The sequence below is a fragment of the Crinia signifera genome, chromosome 4 (assembly GCF_055691185.1).
Source record: "Crinia signifera chromosome 4, ASM5569118v1, whole genome shotgun sequence".
In the NCBI taxonomy this organism is placed as follows: domain Eukaryota; kingdom Metazoa; phylum Chordata; class Amphibia; order Anura; family Myobatrachidae; genus Crinia; species Crinia signifera.
This window is the reverse complement of record NC_139220.1, coordinates 60,585,589-60,613,242: the sequence shown is the minus strand read 5'-3', so window position 1 is coordinate 60,613,242 and position 27,654 is coordinate 60,585,589. Positions and strand designations below refer to the sequence as shown.

The 27,654-nt window shown below is 41.9% G+C and overlaps 1 protein-coding gene across 2 annotated transcripts in view; it reads left to right on the top strand.

Moving 5' to 3' along the window:
- Positions 1–27,654, top strand: part of LOC146074076 (follistatin-related protein 4-like) — a 1,002,356-nt gene that overhangs the window by 43,295 nt on the left and 931,407 nt on the right. For both annotated transcript variants that reach the window (XM_083181806.1, XM_083181805.1), the window contains exon 2: positions 15,919–16,054. In XM_083181806.1, the coding sequence (XP_083037932.1) occupies positions 15,929–16,054 (126 nt within the window). In that variant the 5' untranslated portion in view covers positions 15,919–15,928. The remainder of the gene's footprint in view (positions 1–15,918; positions 16,055–27,654) is intronic.

Here is a 27,654-nt window from a genome sequence, read left to right as displayed (position 1 = left end):
TCAAAATTTTTCATTTTCAGACGGTATGAAGAAGAAAAAGCACCCCAAAATCTGTGCCCCAATTTCTCCCGAGTACGGCAATGCCTCACATGTGACCAAAAAATACCAGTTGGGTGCATGGCAGGACTCAGAAGGGAAGGAGTGATTTTTGGATTTTGCGGCTCAGATTCTGGTGGAATGAATGGTGGGTGCTATGTGGCATTAGCAAGACCCCCGAAGCACGGTGAAATTATGAACCCTTATAATCCATAGATGTGTGGTATATTTTAAAACACTCCTTTATACATAGGCCGGGTTTGTCGGGGCAAGTGTCACACTGGAAAATAGTTTGCTTTCTTATTCCCTTTTTATAGCAAACTTTGCACCTTTTTTGTGTCCTGCCCTTTTTTCCAGTGGAGGGGATTTCATCAGGAAAATGCTGCCCTGGTACAATACGGGGGCCAGTACTAGAAGTACTGGGGCCCTCTGCCTGCTGGTTCCCAAATATTAGGCCCTTTATGACTTCCTCTTGAAAGTGCATAAATGTCCCCCTCTGGCCGGTAGAACGGAATAGCACGTAAGCGTTATACAGTGCCATCTGGATGATATACACGGCCAGCTTCTTGTACCAGATTTTTGTTTTCCGCAGGGGACTGTACGGCTTCAGTACCTGATCTGAAAGATCCACTCCGCCCATGTACCTATTGTAATCCAGGATACAATTAGGTTTTGAGGTGTGGGTACTGGTACCTCGTACAGGGACGGAGGTGGTACTGTCTCCGTGAATTGTTGTCAGTATAAGGACATCCCTCTTGTCCTTATATTTGACCAACAACATATTTTCGGTGCATATTCCCCTGCTTTCACCCCTTCTCATTACTTGGGCAATGTGCGTTTTTGGGAGGCCTCTTTGGTTCTTGCGCACAGTACCGCAAGCTGCTGTACCTCTTGAACCAAGGGCCTTAAACAGGGGGATGCTAGTGTAAAAGTTATCCACATAGAGGTGATAACCTTTATCCAGGAAGGGGTGCACTAAATCACAGACAATTTTTCCACTAACACCTACGAGGGAGGGGGGGCATTCTGGCGGTTCAATTCTTGAATCCTTCCCTTCATATACCCTAAACATGTGGGTGTACCCTGAGGTGCTTTCACACAGCTTATACATTTTTATGCCATACCTTGCCCTCTTACTGGGAAGGTACTGGCGGAATTTAACCCTTCCTTTAAAATGTATAAGGGACTCGTCGATACAAATAAATTTTTCAGGGATGTACATCTCTGCAAATTTGGCACTGAAATGATCAATGACCGGCCTGACTTTGAATAGCCGGTCAAAGGTGGGATCATCTCTGGGTGGGCACTGTGCATTATCGTTGTAATGCAAAAATTTAAGGATCATCTCAAAACGAGCCCGAGTCATGGCCATACGGTAAAATGGGGTGCTGTACAGAACATCTGTACTCCAATATTGCCTAATTTCTGGCTTTTTTACTATGCCCATATGAAACACCAGACCCCAAAACGTCATCATCTCTACTGCATCTACAGGGGTCCACCTAGCAAATGATGACGTGGGGTTTTGAGCAATAAACTGCTGGGCATATAAATTAGTTTGGTCCACCATTAAATTTATAAAATCATCAGAGAAAAATAATTTGAAAAAGTCAATTTCTCTGAGACCTGTGGAATCAAATTGGATTCCTGGCATGGCCAAAAACTCAGGAACCTGGGGCTCAAAATTGTCTGGTGGTGGGGTCCATACGAGATCAATTATTGGGGGGGGGGGTCTCAGCTGCTCTACAGGGGGCGTCTTTGAGGGGGTCCCTCATCACCAGAGGAGGAAGAGGAGCTTAAGACGAATCCTTCAAATTCCCCGCTTGCCTCACTGGCTGTGTCAGAGTCAGAGGCAAGCATGGCATATGCCTCCTCCGCTGAATACATTCTTCTGGATGACTGGGATGACATTTGGGATGACATTTGGGATGACATTTGGGATGCCATTTTTATTTTTGTGTTACTGGTAATGAAATGTTTCAACACGTGTATAGTGTAGGGGGGGTACAAACTTTATTTCAACCCGGGGGGTATGTAGTGTGTAGTGTGTATGTAGTGCAGAAAAAAAAAATACTTTATACAGGAATTTGATCCCAATAAAAAAAAAAAAAAAATTGAAGGTGTTAAAAAAAAAAAAATTGAAGGGGTTAAAAAAAAAAAAAAAAAAGGTCCTGCGCCAAAAATTGAGCACAGATGTTGGTCAGTAACGTCCGTCACTGAACAGCGCTCAAAGGCAACAGGAATTTGATCAAAAAAAAAAAAATAGATCAACCCTGTGCCGAAAAAGCTGATCAGTGATGTACGTCACTGATCAGCGCACAGTGGCCACAGGACACCCACAAAATCACAGTGTGTGTAAAAAAAAAATTTAAAAAAGACCCCACAGCACCCTCAAAAAAAAAAAAGGTGATCAGTGATGCGACACTGATTACCAGTGAGGGGCAGCAGGTGCACAACCTTTGGTGCAACTGACAGTGCAACTGGCAGCAACTGACAGGTATATATATATAAAAAAAAAAACCTCTGCACCCCCAAAAAGTTGCTGATCACCTCAAATATAGTGATCAGCACAAAAGGCGGGGGCAGCAGACACAAAATATAGCACTCTCTATCACTCTCTGTCACTATCTCTCTCTATCTCTCTATCTCTCACTATCTATCACTCTATGACACTGCAGCAGCAGCAGCACTGACAGTTATATATATGAAAAATAACCCCTGCACCCCCAAAAAGTTGCTGGGGGTGCACAAAAGGGGGGCAGCAGACACAAAATATAGCAGTCTCTATCACTCTCTGTCACTATCTCTCTCTATCTCTCTATCTCTCTATCTCTCACTCTATGACACTGCAGCAGCAGCACTGACAGGTATATATATATATAAAAAAAAAACCTGCGCCCCCAAAAAGTTGCTGATCAGTTAATTTATACTGATCAGCACAAAAGGGGGGGCAGCAGTCAGTTATATAAAAAATATATAGCACAATCTGTCACTATCTCTCTATCTCTCTCTATCTCTCTCTATCTCTCTCTATCTCTCTATCTATAACTCTATCACACTGCAGCAGCACAAAATATAGCACTCTCTGTCACTAGCCCTCTCTATCTCTCTCTCTATCTCTCTATCTATAACTCGATGACACTGCAGCAGCACAACACAGCACAACACAGCACAGGAAGTCACAAGAAGTAGCAAGATCCAGGCAGTGATCAGGTAAGTATTTTGCAAGGTTCAGGTCAGTATACTGCGGCAGCTAGGCACGGTGACCGCACTGCACGCAATTCCAGACCGGAATGGCGTCTGCAGTGCAGTCACCGTTAGTTTAAACCCCCCTCCATGGCTGTGATTGGTTCGTCGGTCCGACGAACCAATCAAGGCCTTTGGGGGCGGGCGGGGTGAGGTGGGGTGACACCAGTGTCACCCTTACACCCCGCGGTGATTGGTGCTGTACTTTACAGCACCAATCACCTCCGATCCCTGTGTCACCGGCGAACGTTATTCGCCGTTGACACAGAAAACGCTGTGAATGGCTGTTCACACTGAACAGCCAATCACAGCGATCGCCGACGGGGGGGCGGCATCGCAGCCCCCCCTGGGCATGCAGGGACATGTCTGCTGTCAGGGACAGCAGACATGTTTAAACTGTCACCGCGTCTATAGACGCGGTGGCAGTTAAATGGCATGACGTACATTTATGCCATGTGTCGGGAAGTACTTCCCGACCATGACGTAAATGTACGTCAAATGTCGGGAAGGGGTTAAGGATGTTATAGTTTTTGTTAATTATTTGTTTTATCTGTAAATGTGCATTATTATATTTGCATATAAATGCCATCTCCCGGTTTTTGCTCGAGGGTACCTTGGGGGTGCTGACGAGGAGGTCCTCTCTATTCCTCTCTTGTACTGATCTAAGGGCATCCTGTAAAAGGGGGTCTGGGTATCCTCTTTGTCTAAAGGAGGCTATGATTTCCATGGCTTGTTCATTAAAGATCTCTAAGGACGGGCAATTGCGGCGAATGCGCATCAGTTGTCCCTTAGGACAACTGAAACATTGATGGATAGTATAACAAATAATGACTCTGACCCTATCTAACGTCTATAGATAGGCTATATAAGTATTTTTGTCACTCTTCCAATTATATATAATATACTCCAGCTTAATGTTCCACCTTATATACAATCGATGAGCCTTCTATCCTCTATGTATTATCTCCATATCCTACATTGACTGTAAATAATGTTCTCTCAGGATATCTCTTTAATTGTTATATATTTACTGCTGTATAGTATTGTTTATTATTATTTATTATAATTTTTTTCACATTCTTGTATTATATATCATCGCTATTCATAATACTCAGCCATATGTCTCGTTAAATCACCTTTAGCAAGATAAATGTATAATACAGTATATTGTAACATATTAACAATTCATAACAGTCCCGTCTTTGTCCCAATCTATTTGACAATAATTCATAAACAGGAGTATATAGAATCTTTAATAATAATTTCTTGCCAGGTACATCAATGGCGCCGTGGCATTTCCGCCCTCTTCACTCGACACCTTTGCTTATTATTGGCGCTTAGTGACACACATAGTGAATCACACTTCTTCCGCCAACCATACTTAGGACGCTCTGGACGTACTTCCGCCCTCCATGAAATCGTCACTTCCGCCCCCAGCAATTAACACCGGAGGCTGCAGAATAAACATTAAAGCTTGTTCTCCATACGATACCCATACCTAAGGAGCGCTTATAATAGCGCAACCAACTGTGAATCCTTTCCACTCTTTATTGTATGTTCGATCGCTCTATATAAATAAATAAGGTTTATGACATACACACCTTCTGGATCACGTGACTTGTCCCGGTCACGTGACCCAAAACTTTATCAACATGGATTAGAAACAATTACAATTTTTCTATTTTTATATGGTTAAACTGAATATTTATAATCATGGGATATATTCTCCTGTGCATCGTTCTTTAATTGATTATTATATGTGTATGTTCATTTTTATTTGTATATTTGCTTTCAAGAATGTGGTCACGTGACCTAAGTGAACACTCCCCTAATTGACCCTGGAGGTATATATACAACCTCCCCACATTACCAGTCATTACAGCTCCTGATCAGAGCCGGCCCTAGCCTAAATGACGCCCTAGGCAAGATTTTGGTTGGTGCCCCCTACCACCGCCACTAGTTCCGCCTCTGACCCTGCTCCCCTTTCCCAGTACCATCAACAATCATCATAGCAGTCATCATTTTGGTGCTCCTACCCGCAATATTTTAAATAGAAACAGTGCACACATTTGGTGCACAGCCCAAACAGGGGTGTGTTTTTGCTGGGAAGGGGCATGGCCACACAATAGTACCCCCAATTCACATTATGTCACACAGTAGTGCAACTTTATTCACATTATATCATGCGATGGTGTCCCTTATTCACGTTACATCACACAGTAGTACCACTTTACCTTATATACATTTTTCCTCACATTATTCACATTATACCCTTAGAAAAAAATCCTGAGAAAATATTGTATTTTAAGCACCTCCATGGCCACACTGCAACCCAGCACAAAGCAGTGTGTGCTGGGCAGAGGATAAGAGCTTCAGCTGCTGCTGACTTAAGGGGAGGGGGCCCGGGGCCCCCACTGGGCCCTTCCATCACACTTTGGCCTGGGTAATTTGTACCCCCTACCCCTTTCTCTCAGCATCCCTGATAATACCACACAGTAATGCCGCTTACACATAACGCACATTATTAATGTCCTTATAACCATAATGCCCCTTACACATTATGCCAACCTTTATTAACGCCCTTCATACACATAATGACACACATAATGCCCCTTACACATATGTTGCACATTATTAATGCCCTTATACACATGACACACATAATGCCTGTCACACATATGTCGCACATTAATAATGCGTTTATACTTGACACAAATAATGCCCCTTACACATATGCCGAACACTATTGCACAGCCAACCCACCCGCGGACAGCACTCGCACAGCCGCTAACACTGTGACCTCTGCCTCTGCTTGGATACAGATGTTTCCTCATACATCTTGACTCAATAGGCCATGCAGCTCCTGGCCAGTTCTGCTAACGTTGGGTGCCTTTTTTGCTGAAAATTCGTCTTATTTGCATTGTTATGACCAGCACACACAAGGAGTTTCCAATGATTAAAATAATATGCGGCATGCCTATATTCTGTGAGCGACTGTGGCTGTACCTGCATACGGAATGCTATGTTACAGTGATTTCCATGAATACACTATTTCATATGCAGATACAGCCTTACTCACACACAGAATATAGGCATGCTGCATATCATTTTAATCAGCAGAAGCTGCTGATGCCCCTAGGCATTCCAAATGCCCTAGGCAATTGCCTAGTTGGCCTATGCCTAAGGCCGGCTCTGCTCCTGATGAAGACGTGTCAGCACGTCGAAACGCGTTGAGCCCCACCAACTGTTTGGCCCCAACCAAGAGCCCATACAAGAGCCCCACCAATTGTTTGGCTCCAACCGAGAACCTATACTACATCTTGCACCAGTCTCCATTGTGGTGAATTCCATTCCGGACCAGCCTTCATCCTTCTGTGCTTCACAGGCCCACACCTCCATTGCAGTGACACTCTGCGGTGGTATCTCCATCTTTCCACCAACCAATCCTGCTCTAATTCCATCTGAGGTTACATGGATCCACATGCTGGGAAATAGACCGGAATCGCCCCTTGGTCACCATATGAGTCCCTGACATTCTATCATCATTGGTGGTAATTATACCTAACATTTGGGCCCCAAGAACTGCCTATTCTTCCCCCCTGGAGCTATGTGCATGCATTGACTGTTTTTTACCTTCCCCTTCTCTTTTTTCTCTTTTTTATTCATTGCGCAATTTTTTTTTTACATACAGAGAATTCTCTTTATATCTTGTCATGTAAATAAATGTATTTGTATTTTTTAACGTATTTGTGTTTGGTCATCATTCAGAATAACCATAGCGCTGTATATTCTCTTTTTGGCCTCCACTAACATTGCCCACACAGGTCTACATACCTGCCACCTGTCATTTGCCATTTGGCCACCTAGCACCAGGATTATAGACATTGTGAAAACTACACAAGCCTGCTAGCTGATAGATTGACATCAGGCTACAGCTTCAATTGCCCTTTCCCTGCTGACATAATATTTTCAGAAAGCCAAAGAAAGTGCAAACCAGATTATTTTATATATATATATATATATATATATATATATATATATATATATATATATATATATATATATATATATATATTGTTTTTATATAGAATTTTTTCTTGCTTTTTTAACATGGTCCGCCCACCATTTCTTTTAATTTTTCTCATGTGTGGTGTTTTTTTTCACTTTATTATCCATTATGCTGCCATTCTAACGTATATCATTGCTCTTACTGTTTATGGTAATTGTAGACAACGTATTGCCGCTATTTGATAATAACATGAAATTACTGATTGTGTTGTTATGTACTGTTTCTATGGCAATGTATGCATTCCGAGCTGTCCGCACGAAATGTGCCGGCTAGTGCCCTGACGCATCCAGTGTGCGCCGGTGACGCAAGCGTGGCTAAGAGTCCGACGGCGCCGGGATGGGAGGTGGAGTTTGGGTGTCCATCACTTGGTGGTATGTATAAATGTATGTACTGTCTTCTTGTTTTGTTATATCCTGAATGAAGAACTAAGTAAAAGGTTGGAAACATTGATCTGCTTGGACATTCCGTTATTTTTTGAGTGCCGCCGTCTGGAGTGATATATATATATATATATATAGATATGGTGATGAACCGGCTCTCCGCAAACTGCAAGATAATTGGCTGGGTGCCCTCCCGGATAAGCCCTTGCAGGCCTCCCCTTAGTATGCTTGGTTGCTGGCTGCGCTCTCAGAAATAAATGACACACACGGCGGTGTAGTGCTTTAACTCAACGTTTCAATTGTATTTTCGTCAGGAGTAGAACAAAAATTGATGAAAATTGTGCCTAATACAATTGAAACGTTGAGTTAAAGCACTACACCGCCATGTGTGTCATTTATTTCTGAGAGTGCCGCCAGCAACCAAGTATATATATATATATATATATATATATATATATATATATATATATATATATAAATAGGATGGGTTTCCCAGAATGCGCCTTTCCTAGAATACAGGATAATAATTCTATATATCCGACACTAGACAAATCTATAGTGACAATACAGAAATAATTTTCCTTTAACAATACAAAATCTTAATAAAAATCTTTTTTATTGAAAGATGTCTTCTCAGTGACGATTAGAGCCCAATGAATTGACTTCATCAGGGGCATTTTGACAGCAGAACAATACATAGGAATTTCACACCGGTATATGTTCCTTAAGTGGGATACAAGTAGCGGTCTGTTCTCATATATTGAAAGTAGTCTTGACAATAAGATCATTGGATATTACCATAAAAGAAAATCCCAAGTGGAAACGGAGTCCACTGATTAATCCCAAGTAGCTTCTGAGGGAAGTTATATGACCTCAGGGACAGAATTTGAGGAATTGGCACCGATAAAAGAATTTTATAGAGTGGTGGTCAAACCGGATGTGCTCTCCTGGATTCCAATCACTATCTTGGGTCCTGTCTAACAAAGGGGCCCCCCAGTATTGCTGCCACATATCTTTAAAAGCGCGGTTGGGGTAACCTGTCCTTATATATATATATATATATATATATATATATATATATGTATATATATATATATATATATATATATATATATATATAGCTTTTATATATAATTTTTTCTTGCTTTTTTAATATTTATTTATTTTTTACACACCCTAAATAAATTGCAGACTGCAACTATAAGAAATTGTATGTTTTAAATGTATCAGAAATGTATCATACATATTTAGATTAGTAAATCTTGTTACAAATATTTCAATGAAATGGAATAAATGTTATCCTTTTATACGGTCTATTTGTTCTGAGTGCACACACCGTAATGCCTATTACACATTAAATGATCTTTGCCATGGGGGACTTACTTGCTCGTTGCCCATGTAGACTTACTTGATCGTTGCCTTGGGGGACTTACATGTTCCTTGCTCATGGGTGTGCACTGCAGTCAGGGATACATGCTCGATGCAAAGGGGTGCGCACTCCATGCCAGCGCTCCCAGAATCTGCACTTCTGGGCAGGGCCACCGAGAGGGGGGTGGGTACTAATTACCCAGGCACATGCAGCAGCAGCAGCAAACACATACAGCATGTAGTGTGCTGTCAGCAGGCTCTGCATGAGTGTCGGACTGACAGCGTGAGAGCTCATGCTGAGCCTGCTGTCAGCACAGCACACGCTGTAGGTGTGGTGCTGCTGCTGATGGGGTGGGGGGATAATAACAATCCCCCTCTCACTTTACAGGGTTTTTTCACTCTCACCGTAATATTTTTTTTTTTTGGGGGGGGGTTTGGCCTAATCGTGGGAGGTGACCACACCTCCCACAATTAGGCCATACCCCCAATTTTACCAGGGCCTGGCATACCTCTCGGCTGTCCTGCTTCCGGGTAGTGCTGGGCACTCTCTGCACTGGCTTCTGTCAGATGCTAGAGGTGCAGGAGCACCTCCAGCGTCTATCCCTGCGTACCTGCCTTCTACTTGCCGCAGACAGGAGGCTTCTGTGTGCGGCAGATAGCAGGCAGCCCAGCGCTGATGATGTGTGCAGCTTGGCAGTAAAGCAGACAGGACCCTCCCCTCTTTTCTTAGTGGCAGGGCCCATGAAAAGTGTACCCCTGGTTCCCCCCTAATAGCGGCCCTGTCTTTAAATATAAAAGCTTAAGTAGAAAGGGAAACAAAGGGCTTTTGCTATTAATTTCTGAAGAAATTCATCTTCATCTCAAGAAAAAATTAGCTTATTGATCATTATAGTATCTTCATTTTTGTTCATGGTCTTTGAGCCAAGCTGAATATCATGCCCTGTACACACTTTACAATATGTGGCACTGCCAATATCATTAACTATATCGGCAGTGGCAAGAAATAAATTGTCCATGGGTCAAATACAGAACGATATCGTTAACTATATCATTCAGATCCAGGACCCCTGTCAAACATCCAGTCACTGAAGATATCGTTATATTTTAATGCATGTTCAGCGTTATGCATATACAGATGGGGCAGGTCCCATCTTTGCAGGGGATGGCGATGGCGACGCCAGCCGCTATCCCCCACCAGCGCCATCTCTATAAGGAAGAAGGGGACGCGCGCGCACGTCCCCTTCCGACGGCGCTTCCAGCGCTTCCCCCTGGTCACCGCCGGCTTGTCGGCGGTCACCCGGGGTCCCCGCCTCTTGCCCGCACCCCCCCCCCCTAACCCTGTCCGTCTCCCTAAAGCGGAGACGGACAGGGTTCCCGTCGCCCCACCGACGGAGATTGAGACGCGTGTGCACGTGAGACGCATGCGTGTCTCAGTCAGATGGTGAGGCAGGCTGCTGGCGGATCGCCAGCGGTGACGTTCTGGCGATTCGCCAGCAAAGAAGAGGCCTGCCCCATCTGTAGTACAGTGTGTACGGGGCTTTAAATGCAGAAGTTTGTTTTAAATACAGACTTAAGCTGCATAATAAGGCAGCTAACAATATCATTAACAATTTACCTTGAACTCCCCAGAGCTACAAAATGAAACATATAGTGCATACACAATAAATGATTTAAAAAAATAAAGACAAAGATATAGGGCCTGATTTATCACCTTCCGCATCCGATGATGCGAGTTGGCCCAACTCGCAAAGCTATAATTGCATATACTGATTATCTTATGCAAGGGCAGAGCTTGCGATAACGCTCTTTCCCTGTGAGGGGTCTCCACGGTGCTATCAGGGTATTTTTCATGAAAATACCCCAATGCTGTACTGCGCATGTGCCACCGCTGTGGACATCTCTGCTACCGCTGCAGCTGGCACCCCCTTCCCCAGCGCTGCAACTTCCCTTCTGATGGTAATGCCAACCCCCTGCAGCGCTGCCAGTCTTGGGGCTTCCTTCTCCTGTGAACCCTGAAGTGATCAGCTTGATCAGTTGTCCATACAGTATATTATGCCCCAATTTATATCTGAGCCCTGTGATTTGACTGCTGAAGCAATATTCTTATCACAGGGCTCAATGCTGGTTTTTTTTTGTAAATTCATTCAGATCACATTGTATATAAGTATGAGGAGATTACTGCTTACTAATAAAATGTGAATTAAAGGGTTTGAAGCAGTTTTTCAAATATTCAAGTTACCCTCAAATAATGTGAAATGGTGTGAGAACACACCTTTTCACATTATTTTTGTAAAAATAATGGTAATAAAAGATTTGCTTTACCACTGAACATCTTGTTTTACAAAAACTTAATTTTTATTTTTCATTCACACTGAAGGATATGCACCTAATAATAAAGGACATAGAAAAAATTTGACTGCATGTACAGATGAGAAAGGCGGTCAATAACGAACCATGGGAGCATTCTGCATTATATTTATTGTTCATACTGTACATTGTGCGTATCTGCCTGTATCACATAGTGGAGGTTATACTGGTTGACTCGTTCGCATGTGTATTTGCACGCAGTGAGATTTTTAGCACAGTACGCATGCATATCGTCCGCAGTGCGCATGTGCAGGTTTGATCGTAAATAATAATAATAATATTTATATAGCACTTTTCTCCCAATAGGACTCAAAGTGCTTTACCATTGTCTTTACAGCTCAAAATACAAAACAAGCTTAACAGTAGATATCAGTAAAATGCTTGAGTAAATAGGTACATTTTTAGTCTATTTTTAAAGGATTCTACAGTTGGGGCTTCTCGCACTGTGCGAGGAAGAGAGTTCCATAGAGTTGGAGCAACAAAGTTGAAAGCTCGACCCCCAGATGAATTCAGGGAAATTCTGGGTACTGTTAGTAGTCCTTCTTCAAAGGATCATAGTAATCGAGTAGGAGAGTAAGGAATCAGCAGCTGCTGCAGGTACCTTGGGCCGTGGTCATGTAGGGCCTTGCAGTTAGAATGTCCTCCTTGCTAGGGAGAGAGGAGCAGAGAGGAGAACAGATTACACAGCAGCACTGAGGTAGAGAGAGCCCCAGTGAATAAAATAATTACAGCACAGCACACCAGAGGTAGACCGCACAGAGGAGACAGTAGTACTACAAGTACACAGTTAGACTACACAGCAGCACTGAGAGACAGCCCCAGCGAATAAAAAATATTACGTTCAAGGTCAAGCTCAAGTTTAAGCCCCAGCAGCAGCACCAAGGGTGGGTTGCATCTCCCAACCCACTACTAGACTGGAGTGAATATGGCGGGCGCAGCAGCTGCTTTTAAAGCCTTGCGAAATCCGGCGCCGGGGGATGACGTTCTGACCATGCGGACGGACCCGAGTCAGTCGGGAATCTCCGAGCGCTGCTCGAAACCGGGCTCGGAGTGATGACGTTCGTGGGGGCTCGGATCTCTGGAATCCGAGTCTGCACATCTCTAATATAAACACAATTTATTTAACTTAACTTTTGTTTCTGACTTTCTCAATGAGAAACCTTTAGCCTAGGGGTGCCGTGAAAACATTTCTAAAGTTTCAGGGTGCCATGATTCAAATAGTTTGGGAATCCCTGCATTAGGTGATTACATTTTTCACACAAAAGAATCATAATATTTAACCATTAAACCATGCCAGAATAGATTACAAACATAAAAAATTATTTTTACATTTATAAATAAACACGCACTGATTTTTTTAGGGATGTGCACCGGCCACTTTTCGGGTTTTGGGTTTTGGGTTCTGATTACCTTGAGGTTTTGGGTTCTAATGGGTTTTGGCAAAACACCTCCTAAGTGTTTTGAGTTTGGATTTTTTGGGTTTTGGGTTCTGATTTTTTTGTTAAAAAAGCATAAAAACTGCTATAATCGCAGATTTTTTTTATTTTTTTTTGCTCCTACACTATATTAACCTCAATAACATTAATTTCCACTCATTTCCAGTCTATTCTGAACACCTCACAATATTGTTTTTAGGGGAAAAGGTTGCACTGAGGTAGCTGGATAACTATGCTAAGCCACACAAGTGTGCGGCACAAACACGTTGCTCATTTAAGAGTGGCATTGCAGCAGTAGATACGGCAGTACTAGGCACCAGACAGGTAGATACGGCAGTACTAGGCACCAGACAGGTAGATACGGCAGTACTAGGCACCAGACAGGTAGATACAGTGGCGTAAGTTCGTCCCAGTTGCCCGGAGGCAAGATAAATATTGGTGCCCCCCCCCCCCCACACACACACACACACACACTGCACCTTACATACAGTAAATATATATGTATGTATGTATGTTATGTATATTATGTTTAAAAACTATGGTCCTGCTGGGAGGGGGATTCAGCCACAGAATTGATATCAATGGCTTTCAATTAACTGATTCACACTTGCAGGAGAGGAGAGGAGAGGTGCCCCTTTGTGAGCAGGAGCCCGGCGGCCGATGACTCCATTGCCTCCCAGAGTTCTGCCTCTGGGTAGATAAGGCAGTACTAGGCACAAGACCGGTAGATACGTCAGCAATACTAGTATGTGCACCGGCAGAATTTATAATAATTAATTTTATTATTAGGTACTCAGTGGCACACGTCAGTGCACTAGCAGAATGGAATTATTTTTTACAGTCCCACATAGCACAAGTATTATTTTTTTTATTAAATTATATATAGCAGCCTAGTATGTAGTTGTACTACTAGGTTTGTACACTTAGGCAGTAACACTGCCAGTGGCAACAGTGGACTGAGTAAATAATACTGGCAACCTCTATTCACAGTATTCAGTGCAGGCAGCACCAGTGGACTATATATAATTCAATTAATTAAGTATTAATAATATGGCAGCCTAGTAGGTAGAGAAAATAAACTACTAGGTAGGTAGGCAGTAGCACTGCCAGTGGTCAACACAAAAGGTAGTTACACATCACCAGTAGCTTTATGCAGTGCACCAGCAGAATTTATAATAATATAATTAATTTTATTATTAGGTACTGCTTGGCAGTGGCACTCAGTGGCACACGTCAGTGCACCAGCAGCATGGAATTATTTTTTACAGTCCCACACAGCACAAATATTATTTTTTAATTAACTTATATATAGCAGCCTAGTATGTACTAGGTAGGTACACTAGGTAGGCAGTAGCACTGCCAGTGGCAACAGTGGACTGAGTAACTAAATAATACTGGCAGATTCAGTGCAGGCAGCACCAGTGGACTATATATATATATATATATATATATATATATATATATATATATACAGTGGTCGAAGTGGGGCGGTATACGGGGGTATGGCATACCCCCACTTTAATCTGAAGATTAAAAAAAAAAAGTTTTTTTTCCCCCTCAGGATGCTCTCTGATCACTCAGCAGCACATATTGTGCTTTTGTAATACCCCTGTACAACGGGGCAGTCTGGCAGGGGACGTTGATGGACAGGGGGGTGTGCGAAGGTGCACACTATATTCACTCTTTACTTTTCCATACCCCCACTTCAAAATTTCCACTTCGACCACTGTATATATATATATATATATATAATTAATTATTCATATAGTATATATTACAGCACAGCACCAGAGGTAGGCCCCAGCACAGAGGAGACTGTAGTACTACAAGTAAACAGTTAGACTGTCCTCCTTGCTAGGGAGAGCCCACCCTAAGCAGAGAGGAGAACTGATTGCACAGCAGCACTGAGGGAGACAGCCCCAGCGAATAAAATAATTACAGCACAGCACACCAGAGGTAGACCGCACAGAGGAGACAGTAGTACTACAAGTACACAGTTAGACTACACAGCAGCACTGAGAGACAGCCCCAGCGAATAAAAAATATTGCGTTCAAGGTCAAGCTCAAGTTTAAGCCGCAGCGACAGCACCAACACACCCTCTCCCAACCCACTACTAGACTGGAGTAAAGGTGGTGGGCGCAGCAGCCGCTTTTAAAGCCTCGTGAAATCCGGCGTCGGGAGATGACGTTCTGATCACGCGGACGGACCCGAGTCAGGCGGGAATCTCTGAACGCTGCTCGGAACCGGGCTCGGAGTGATGACGTTCGTGGGGGCTCGGATCTCTGGAATCCGAGTCTGCACATCTCTAATTTTTTTCCCCACATTTATATCTGTAGGACCCATATATTTAATTTTGAGTTTTGGAATAAATACATGTAAAACACATTAATCAGCAGTATCCATGTACTAAAACTTTGTTGATAATTATAATTGCCCACTAAATATGTAAATGAGTTCTAATAAACAGAATTTTATGAGACTAATCATGTCATTTATTAATGGTTGGGGAAAGGGCTGGCTGCGTGCATATTTTTAGAGTTGTGAATGATTTCAGCCACAGAGGATGTTCGTACGCAAACACAGCGACCGAGCTTGCGACCTTTCCAATGTGCGTACACACACCCAAGTGTTGGGGTAGTTTGAGACCACTCCCATTTGGGTACCATTGCGAACACTCACGTTCGCATGTGGTATGGGCATAGCTTGGCATAGTGCGTGCATTCAACCTAAATATGGTCCAGTGTGTAGAGGGCTTTAGCGAAAAAATATTCAAAATGTCATTGATTTCAGAAATAAAATTTAGGTTTGACATACTAGTTCAATACAGTTATCTGGAAGCATGTTTTTCAAGGTATACTTGGAAATAACGTATGTAGCTTATTGAAATGCATACATAGCTGCAAGGTAATACAGATGACTTGAAGAAAGCAGACAGATTGAGTTTACAGTGCATGATCTATTTTAATGCACTTTTAAAATGATGAAGTCTTATGATTCTATATTTGTCCTCCGCAGACTGGTTGTAATGAAGTCAAGCAGCTTGTGGCTGTTTTTGCTGTTGCTCGGGGTCGTTATGTTGGCCACATGGGGATGGATGGATTCAGATGGGAGAAGAAGGTTAAATTCCACTACGGGGAGGTTAAAACTGGAGGTAAATCATTTATTGAAACTCAGTTCACCCCTGGAAACTATAGACTGAAATAATCTTTTGTTTGTTTGGTTAATTTACATTTTTTTATGCAGTTGATATTAATATATTTACAGTATAATATCTGACAAAACTATTGTCAAAATCAATTAAAATGAGTAACATGTTATGGTAGTTAACAAAAACAACAGGTAAAAATTTGTACCATTTTAATCAAACACTCATGAAAATATCATATCTTAGAGCTATGAACTAGTGTATGTCGTACATTAATTATATTATGTGATACATTTATATATTATTAGTAGGAATAAATATATACTTTTTATGTTAGGTAACAGACAATTATTGTCTTAGTATTTTACATTAATGCTAAACAAAAGTCTAATGATCTTTTGCTAATATCACTGAGCAGTCATCCTTTTCTTTAAGAGTATGACAAAATCCCCTTACAGTATGTTTGTGTTACTGTATATACTGTACAGTATGTTGCATTTTTTCTGTTTATGTAAAGCTAATATAATATTGCATGAAAAGGAAGACAAATGTCTTGGCTTATGGAATGCAAAGAACATAAATTATGTCTGGGAATGCACATTCAAAAGTAAACATACTGTAAATCTTTGCAACTTTGCATGTTTTACAGTTATTTTACAGTGAATAAGAAAATATAGTATATCTACAGCTTGCTAAGAACATTAAATTATGTGTGATGAATGAAGTACGTTACAGACAGCTTTAAAGGGTCACTTTCATAGCCCTGAGCAGCAGTGTTGGAAATTATATTGGCTAGGGCAGTGGATATGGCAGTAACGCTTGTTTTTACAGTATGTGCTACTAGTCACAAAAAATTTCACTCTATGGTGGAAGGAAATGGGTGTATATTGTGGAATTTAATTGCACTCCAAATTTGTTCAAGGTTACAGTGCTGGGGTATTCTCAGTAGAGATGGGTGCCGGGGCCAAAGATTTAGATTTGTCGCCGGGATTTGGATATGGATTTGTCCAGTGGCGGTGAAAGGCTTTGGATTTTTTTCAAAAATGGTCAAAAAAAGGGCCAAATTACGTAATATTTTTTGTCCCTAGAGCAGTGGTTCCCAAACTGTGTGCCGTGGCTCCCTGGGGTGCCTCGGGACACTTGCAGGGGTGCCTTGGGTTGGTCATCCAGGACCAATTCAAATTATTTATGATCAATTATTTCTGGACAAAACCAGTGCTGGTGGCTGCCAATCATAAAATGTGTACATTTAGAACCAAATCCTACCACATAACTGAACCTAAGAATCACATATAAACACAATCTACTTAATTTGATATATATTTTTTGGGACCTAGGGGTGCCCTGGAAAAATTCTGATACTCTAGGGTGCCGTGATCGATCTATCTATCTACCACTTTGTCCTTACACCAGATAGCCCCCCTCTAGAAACTCATGAAATAGCCTGGGAAACGGAGAAGATTTCTGGAAAGAGATCCGCCTAGCTATCTCTAAGTGCTCCATCAGCGTAGCAGTTAAGGAAACCTCATATAAAATCTACACCCGGTGGTATCTAGTCACAGCACGCCTCCATGCTATGTATCAGTCTGTCTCCAACTCATGTTGGCGACAATGCGTCTGCGAATGAACTTTCTTCCACATTTGGCGGACTTGCCCACATAGTAGGCCCTTTTGGAACTTGGTCCAATCTGTCATAAACTATACCAATCTGCCCCCCACTAACACCCACCACAATGCTTTTGTGCGCCCTAGTCGACCAGCTACCCGTCTCTTCTAATAAATTGATTCTTCACATAACTTGCACCGCCAAGCTCCAGATCACCAAGGCTTGGAAAAACCCTGCTCCCCCATCATATCAAGAACTACTAAACCAAATCTGGTTTGTCTCCAAAATGGAATATATAACCAGCCTCCAAAATAACACAGTGGAGAGGTTCCACAAGGTGTGGGAACCCTGGTACTCTTCAAGAAACCTCCCCCTCCCGGGACTAGTTTGAACTCAATTGCAACCGTACCTTCTCCTAGTTGTCTGACCCACTCCCTCCTGGTCCTTCCCCACCTCTCATATCTCCACTCTAAACTTACTCATCCCTATCTTCAAACGTCACTTTAATCTTCCGCTCCTCTCAATATATCCCCCGAACATCTCCTGTACATACTCCACCCCTCCCCCTCTTCTTCCTCGCCTCCCATCCCAACCTCCAGCATATATCTCTCCTTTTCACACTCCATCCCCCTTCCACTTCCCCTCCACCTCCCCAACATATCCACTCTCTTTCCACCCCTCCCACCCTGCTCCTCCCTACCTCTTTTTGTTGATTTCAGTACATCCATAGAGAGAAAGGTTTTGTGAGAAACCAGCGCTGGATGAGGTGCAGCTGTGTACTATGGAGAGGGTTAACGCCCTAACCCAATTTGAGACATATACAATACAGAGAATTTTCCAAAGTACTAGCGCAGTTTTTTTTTTTATTTTTTTCTTATCACTTGGGATCTTCTATTTTCTGTATCAGATCCTTTCTGGTGTCTAATGGAAACTGACTTACAGTGAAATTCTAGCAGGTGTAGTTGTTTCATGCTGTATATTCTCCTGAGAAATTGAAGTGTCCTTAAAGAAACTGCTACGGGTACACCTGCTAGAATTTCACTGTAAGTCAGTTTCCATTAGACACCAGAAAGGATCTGATACAGAAAATAGAAGATCCCAAGTGATAAGAAAAAAAGAAAAAAAAAAAAAAATTTCACTACTGCGCTAGTACTTTGGAAAATTCTCTGTATTCAGTACATCCATATCAGGGACATTGACCGACAGCGGATCTGTTACATTATCCCCTATTAAGTACCTGCTTATTCACTAACTCTGTAATCGATGTACTTAAATTTTTTATGTTTCTCAATGTTCAATAAAATTTTTGAACATAATATTATACAAGGCGACACAAACAGAAGGTACAGTATTTTGTTACATATCTGCCTCACAGCAGTGGGATTAATGAATGATGATGCAAGAAGGAATTGTCCCTGGCCCTTTTTTGTAAAAAAAAAAGGACATACACATTGCACACTTGAACAAACCAATCATTTCAGACAGAGGGACTTCCAAACCTATGACTGAAATGACTGGTTCGATTGGGACTGAAATGACTGGTTCGCCTGGGCCCCCACAATAAAAGAAGCAATGCTCAAAATAGTGAATAATAATAATAATAATAATAATAATAATAATAAGAAGAAGAAGAAGAAGAAGAAGAAGAAGAATATCAATAAAAAAGAAGAGGCACAAGGTGAAATTGTCCCTAGGTCCAACCACCTTTAGCTTGTAAAAAAGGACATGCGCATTGCGCACTTGAACACAAACCAATCATTTCAGTCAGAGGGACTGCCAAACCTATGACTAAAATGACTGGTTCGTTTGGCCCCCACAAAAAATAACAGATTGACTGATGTCATAATTTGCCATCCTAATACTCACTCTCATCAGTGTGTACATCCTTCGAGTCATCATTACCATACAATATCAGTTCATCACTGCTGGAATCCTCCATGAGTTATGTCTCTGTTTTCCGATGGAATTGGTGGGAAAGGTCTTCCTCGTGAAATTTGTAGTTAATTTTTAATAACATAATATTTCTGACATTTTGAGGAAGTAGCCTCCGACGCTGCTCACTCACAAGGTTTCCAGCTGTGCTGAAGACTCTCTCCGAGTACACATTGGAGAGTGGGCAGCTTAAGTAATACAAAGCCAGCCTGTACAAGGGTTTCCATATTTAATTTTTTTCCTTCCAGTACGTGAAAGGACTCTCTGACATGCCTACAATTACGCTGTCCTGAAAATAGTCCTCCACTAATCTTTGCATAATGACCGTATCTGAAAAAGTCATGCTAGAGGTGTCACTAATACTGGGCAATTCCCTTAGACCTGACCAGATGTCAAAAGTGTTTTTTGGGACTGCTTTTTGATTGGAAGCAGCTTGTCCAACACTGTGTGGAGGCAGAACAATCACACACTGTTCTAACAGAGTATTTCACACCACTATGGTGTCCTAGGGTGCAGTGCAGTGCACACAAACAATGTAAATAAAGAAGAGAAAAAAAATTGTTTTGATTGGAAGAAGGAAGCAGCTTGTCAAAGGACAGGACAGATGGCAGAAAGTGCTTCCCTGATATTTCCGGTCAGAGCGATTCAGGTCTTTACAGGTTCTGTTATCTGTTGTGGCCTCTATAGATGGAGATCTTTGGTAATAAGTTATTTTATGCACTAATGTTAACAAAGTTTTGGAAACGAGCTCCCACTTTTTCCAGAAGTGACGATCCGCAAGACCAGAATTGACCATAGTTTTGGGGGTGATTGGCCACAAGTTGTAAGTTCAGTATGCTCTTTGGGGCTTCTTCTTGATATTTATATCAAGAAAAAAGAAGAGAAAGATTTGTCTTGGTGTGGTGCACCAATCAGAATAAATAGTCATAAAATATAACTTTAATTATGTTATTATAAGGCGAGCGAAATATTAAAACACAAGTGAGGGATAGTGCGTATTAAAAATACATGTGCGGGCGTGCCGTGTGTGCTGGAGTTTATATTGAATTTATAAGTAGTTGTAAATTGGACAGATTTGGAGACAGCCACAGGCTCCCTTGCATCAAAAATTGACACCAATACCCAGTTCTCACTGCAACAAAATACCCAGGTTTTTGGCAGGGCAAGCAGTAATTTCCCGTGTCTTGTCTCTGTGTGAAAGGGCCTTTGTGAAATTCTCGGGTGTTATGCCCTGGGAATTACACACAGGTTTTTTGCAGGGTTTTTCCTGGGTAATACACGGGTGTGTGGCAGTGTGAACAGGCTAGACCTGGGTTTTTCTCACAAAATGCAAAAAAGCAAGTTTATTGCATTGCTCAAAGCTGCTTTTTAAACAGCCAATCAAAGATACTTTTTAAACATCCAATCAAAGCTGGTCTTAGATGCCACACACTTGATGGCAGGCATACCGGGGGAAGCAGTGTGAATCGTCAGACACGGGAATTTCCCGGGTCTAAGGTGCAGTATGAATGGGGTCTGTAGAAATGAGATGCTCTGTGCCCAGCCAAAAACACGGAAACAAAAACCCTGGATTTTGCAGGGGCGGCAATGAGAACGCAGCATTATTATAATCTCAGTAAAGCTTTATTCAGAAAATTGGCTGCTTTATAAACAAGTGTCAATAAGTTCAAAGGAAAATGTATCACTGTTTGTACAAGAAAATATCACACTGTATCTTTTGTCAAAAAGAAATAGAATGTGCACGTTAGATAGTAACTTTTTAAACCCTATAGATGTGGTGATCCCTGTTAGGTAATTATTGCTGGTGAGTTTGAGGGAACACTGACTTTATCACATACTTTATTTCCTACAGTGTTGCTTGAATTCAGCACACTGAATCATTTAATGTTGGCAAAATGCCCTCTCATTACAAATGTGTATTCTAGTCAGCGTCCCTGAAAGATAAATTATCTAATTGTCTAATCTTCAACAGTATTAACATCTAATGTGGTTTGCAGTGGGATATTAGTAACAAAAAGGTTTATCAGCAATAAAGACAGGGTTAAACAATAGGGTGCCCCTCAGTTAGAGTGATGGCTTCACTGCTGGCAGAAACTAGGATCTAGCGTGTCATTCATTAAATATATGCGGTACACACAGATTAGCCCTGAAAAGGGCTTAGGCTGAAAATACTGTCATAGTGCCTGTCTTTTTTCTTGACTGTATACTATTTGTGAGTGGTAGCACACCCCTGTTTTGAATTTACCTACACAGTCCAATAATTATAAACAGGTGCCTTTTTGTGATCATATTTAATCTTCTTGCCGTGATATTTATCTCAAACATAAGGGGAAAGTTATATATTAGAGCTGACAAGGATAACTGTACATTTAAAGGGACAATTACCAATAAATATCCAATTTCATAAGAGTACAGTATATATATATATATATATATATATATATATATATATATATATATATATATATATATATATATATAAAGATACAATGAACAAAGGGGCGCTCCATGGTGCATGTAAATGATATTTAATATATGTAGAGTACACTCATAAAACACAGATAAAAGCAAATGCTCATACCAATGAAACAAACACTGTGGGCTGGTTACCACAAGATATAGATATAAATACCAGGGGCACACCGCTCCGATGCACTATCCGGAACTCCAGGATGAAGGTAACCACATGCGCTGGATTGCGCTGCCTGGACTTCTAAACCACGAGACGGGGAGGCACACGTCGGGCGGGACGGCAGGTAACACAAGGTGCGGGTATCACAGGCCACGCTCTAATGCGTTTCGTCAGAGAACTCGTTAGAGGGTGTGGCTCTGGGACTACCCAAGACAGCTATAACAAAGATTTCCTCCAATGAGGATCTCTTGTTGGCAGATGATGTCACCTAACCAATCTTTCACCTAATTAGGTGACATCATCTGCCAACACTTCTGGACACTTCTGATTAGAAGCTGGAGGACTCACTAGGCTCATTTGGATGCTGGTTCATATCCCCTACTCTTTTCAAGTGCTGGTATCGATGCTCTTTCATATCGGGTTCATATCCCCCACTCTTTTCAAGTGCTGCTATTGATGCCCTTTCATATCGGGTTCATATCCCCCACTCTTTTCAAGTGCTGTTATTGATGCTTTTTCATATCGGGTTCATATCCCCCATCCCCCACTCTTTTCAAGTGCTGCTATCGATGCTCTTTCATATCGGATCTCTATAGAGACATCACATTTTTATGAATTTATAAAGATTCCATTAGATTGACATACCGCTCAACTTGTATAGCCCTGAGGAAGTCTCCCCGGAGACGAAACCCGTTGGGTTCTGTCCTTGCGGTTATTCATCAATTGAATCAAATTGGAATCAAACAGATGTTTCATTTTTAATAAATGTTATTAAATTGTATATCTTTGTATCATTGTTCACCTTAACAAATTACTTGAAGGTGGTGGTACTTGCAATAGCACCCTCTACGCTCCTACTTTATATATATATATATATATATATATATATATATATATATATATATATATATATATATAGACGGTAGGATCCCAACGGCAAGAAGAGACCAAGCACGGCACTGGAGGACTTGTAAAAGATGGTTTTTTATTACCTCAACGTTTCGAGGCTAGCTGCCCCGTCGTCAGGAGGAAAAATACACACAACTTTCAGCTGTTACCAGCTCACCTTATGTACCTGTGCTCCCGCCTGCATCCACCGTCCCCACGCCTCCAATCACCGATCTGCACCCAGCTGGAGTGGCGACATGAGATGACATCAGCGCAGACTACCAGCTGATTGTTGCTAAGCAACCGGGTAACAGAACTGCGAGCCGGGGGCGGGGGGCGTGCGTTAGCCTGCAGGGAACACACGGTTACACAGAAAACTCAATACAAACAAAGTAAAAGCAATACTAAAGACAAAATTACTATTCTTCATAATGAACACCAAACTCTGATGGCTGACCGTGCTCATGATAAACTGTGGGTTAAACTTAACCAGCAAATCGACACATACAAAGCTGAGTTATTGAAATTTAAGAAAACTAAATTGTCTGCAGTCCAACAGGACTATGAGTATAACAACGTGTATCGTTGGCTTACCGGGACCGATAAGCCATTCCAACAAGGCGGGCCTGGAAGGAGAAATCGTACCTGGCATAACCGTCGTGACAGACCTACCCACGAGCCATCCACTTCGCAGAGTGACAGCGATTTCGTTGTCCCCTATTCTGATGATACATCCAGCGGCAAGCGTCCCCCTTTAGGGAGAACCACCAGAGGAAAAGGTGCAAAAACCAAAACACCCGACGTGGGGGCCAGTGCGAAAGGCTCTACAAGAGCACGCGGCAAAGGAAAGAGTTAGTGTTCAACTTATCAACCAGAACTATCTCTCCCGACGAACTTTCTGTTCTTAACAAGGGACTCTCGTTCATACCGACAAACAAACACAACGATTTTGATTGGCAACTGGATTGCCATAAATTGGCACGGAATATGAGGCTTAAAGAACATTTCCAGGACGTCAGACCATCAGGTAACAAAGACTCTGTGACTGATTTATTTGTGAGAAAACAAAAGATTTCTTCATTTGATCCTATCAGTCATAATGCCTCGTTAAAGACATTTAATAGACTTTTGGGGGATACGATGGTTAAATATACTACAGCTAACGTTGTGAACCATTATAATCTTTCCAAGAATGAGCAACGTGCTCTTCATGATCTGAGTGTGGATAGAAGTATCACTATACGCCCTGCCGACAAGGGGGGTGGTATAGTGATACAGAATCTTGATGATTATTGCACCGAAGTTTATCGGCAATTAGCTGACATTAAAGTTTATCGCAAATTACCTAATGACCCCTCTAATGTCTTTCAAATTGAATTATTTAAAATCCTTGATGATGCATGTAAGGGCGGTTTGATTAATGAGAAGTGTTGACTTGCCTTGAAAGTTTTACATCCTACCGTGCCAGTTTTATATACACTTCCAAAGGTCCATAAACGGCTAGTGGACCCCCCTGGTCAACCGATAATCTCGGCCAGGGGTAGTTTGTATCAACCTACATCACAGCTGCTTGATATGCTGTTACAGCCACATATTGTGATTCAGGAATCGTATCTCATGGATACTACCAGTTTTTTGAATAGATTAAATGGGGTCGGTGACATTCCAGTCGACACACTATTATGTGTAATGGATGTCACCAGCCTCTATACATCTATTCCGCACGATCAGGGCTTAATTGCTATGAAAAACTTTTTTTGCAATAAGGTGATTGATTTTGGGTTCGATGTTTCACTGTTTCTGTCATTATTGGAGCTGATACTTACACGTAATTATTTTGCTTTTGATGGTAAAATGTACCTGCAGACATCCGGGTGTGCTATGGGGGCGGCCGTCGCTCCGGCGTATGCCAATGTTTATATGTTTGAACTTGAACAACAAATGTTCTTTAAACACAGGTTTAGCCCACACATCCGGATGTACTGCAGGTACATTGATGACCTCTTTATGTTATGGACTGGGGGCCTTGAGAAGTTCGAGGTCATGATGAAAGAGATCAATGATTTAGATACACCCATTAAATTCACATATACATCGAGTACCAGTGAAATTGCATTTTTAGATGTCAGTGTCTCACTATCTGATGGGCATTTGACAACTACTGTCTTTTCTAAAAGCACTGACAGGAACACTTTATTAACATCTAATAGCCATCATCCACCATCATTGAAAAGGGGTTTACCCTATTCGCAAATGATACGAGTGGCACGTATCTGCAGTGATTGGGGTACCCTTCCAATGGAACTGGATAAAGTGATAGATAAATTTCATGAATGGGGTTATCCCTTGAAATCATTGCTCCAATCTAAATCTAAAGTCTTGATGTTAAAGAGAGAGAAGCTTATGACGCCCTCTGACAGAAAGCATGGAGATATTTTTCCCATCATCACTACTTACGATACATTGAGTGCAGTTTTACCTATAGCCACCAGAACTCTTTGGCCCATAGTATCCACAGATACGAGTTTAAAATGCTTCCATAATGTCAAACCTCTGACATGTTACAAAAGAGGAAGGAATTTACGTGATATGTTAGTTCATGCAGATATCAGTGGTTTTAAAACTGAGTCTGCTATAACTATGAAAAAACCTGGGTGTTATAAATGCCCAAATTGCGTAACCTGTGGGTACTTGATTGCGGCTAAAAGTTTTAACCATCCACATTCTGGCTTTAAATTTAAAATTAGACATGTTCTTTCCTGTGACTCACGTTACGTAGTATACATTATTATTTGTCCCTGTGGACTTTATTACGTAGGAAAGACATCTAGAAAGTTCAAGGAGCGGATGGCTCTCCACCGCTCCTCCATTAAAGCGGCTTTATTAGGGAAACCTTGCGACCAACCTGTTGCTGTACATTTTAGACAGCACAATCACCAACTATGCACTTTGAGATATATGATTATTGACCCGATACCTGATAGCATACGTGGCGGTGATCGCAATAAAAAATTATTGAAGTTGGAAGCGATGTGGATCCATAAATTGGATACTGTTTGTCCTCGGGGATTGAACGAGAGAATCATGTGGAACACATTGATGTGAAGAGATGTATACACACATGGCGATATTGGTCAGAAGGGTTAAAATGTACGTTTATCCTTATATCTGTATTTTTATGCCTATGTTTGATTCTGGTCACACTGTAACTGTGTGTCTTTTTTATATACATGTATTTTAAATGTATGTGTATGCTTTTACTTTGTTTGTATTGAGTTTTCTGTGTAACCGTGTGTTCCCTGCAGGCTAACGCACGCCCCCCGCCCCCGGCTCGCAGTTCTGTTACCCGGTTGCTTAGCAACAATCAGCTGGTAGTCGGCGCTGATGTCATCTCATGTCGCCACTCCAGCTGGGTGCAGATCGGTGATTGGAGGCGTGGCGGACGGTGGATGCAGGTATGAACGAGAGTCCCTTGTTAAGAACAGAAAGTTAGTCGGGAGAGATAGTTCTGGTTGATAAGTTGAACACTAACTCTTTCTTTTGCCGCGTGCTCTTGTAGAGCCTTTCGCACTGGCCGCCACGTCGGGTGTTTTGGTTTTTGCACCTTTTCCTCTGGTGGTTCTCCCTAAAGGGGGACGCTTGCCGCTGGATGTATCATCAGAATAGGGGACAACAAAATCGCTGTCACTCTGCGAAGTGGATGGCTCGTGGGTAGGTCTGTCACGACGGTTATGCCAGGTACGATTTCTCCTTCCAGGCCCGCCTTGTTGGAATGGCTTATCGGTCCCGGTAAGCCAACGATACACGTTGTTATACTCATAGTCCTGTTGGACTGCAGACAATTTAGTTTTCTTAAATTTCAATAACTCAGCTTTGTATGTGTCGATTTGCTGGTTAAGTTTAACCCACAGTTTATCATGAGCACGGTCAGCCATCCGAGTTTGGTGTTCATTATGAAGAATAGTAATTTTGTCTTTAGTATTGCTTTTACTTTGTTTGTATTGAGTTTTCTGTGTAACCGTGTGTTCCCTGCAGGCTAACGCACGCCCCCCGCCCCCGGCTCGCAGTTCTGTTACCCGGTTGCTTAGCAACAATCAGCTGGTAGTCTGCGCTGATGTCATCTCATGTCGCCACTCCAGCTGGGTGCAGATCGGTGATTGGAGGCGTGGCGGACGGTGGATGCAGGCGGGAGCACAGGTACATAAGGTGAGCTGGTAACAGCTGAAAGTTGTGTGTATTTTTCCTCCTGACGACGGGGCAGCTAGCCTCGAAACGTTGAGGTAATAAAAAAACATCTTTTACAAGTCCTCCAGTGCCGTGCTTGGTCTCTTCTTGCCGTTGGGATCCTACCGTCTATTTAACTTCTGCAAAGGCACGCTGGCAGCTGAATCAACTTAAGTGGAGTGCCGGTCCGCAAGTCCTCTATATATATATATATACATATATATATATATATATATATATATATATATATATATATATATATATATATATATATACAATATTAAAAGATGGATAGGTATCACAGGAACCACTTTAACTCGAAGT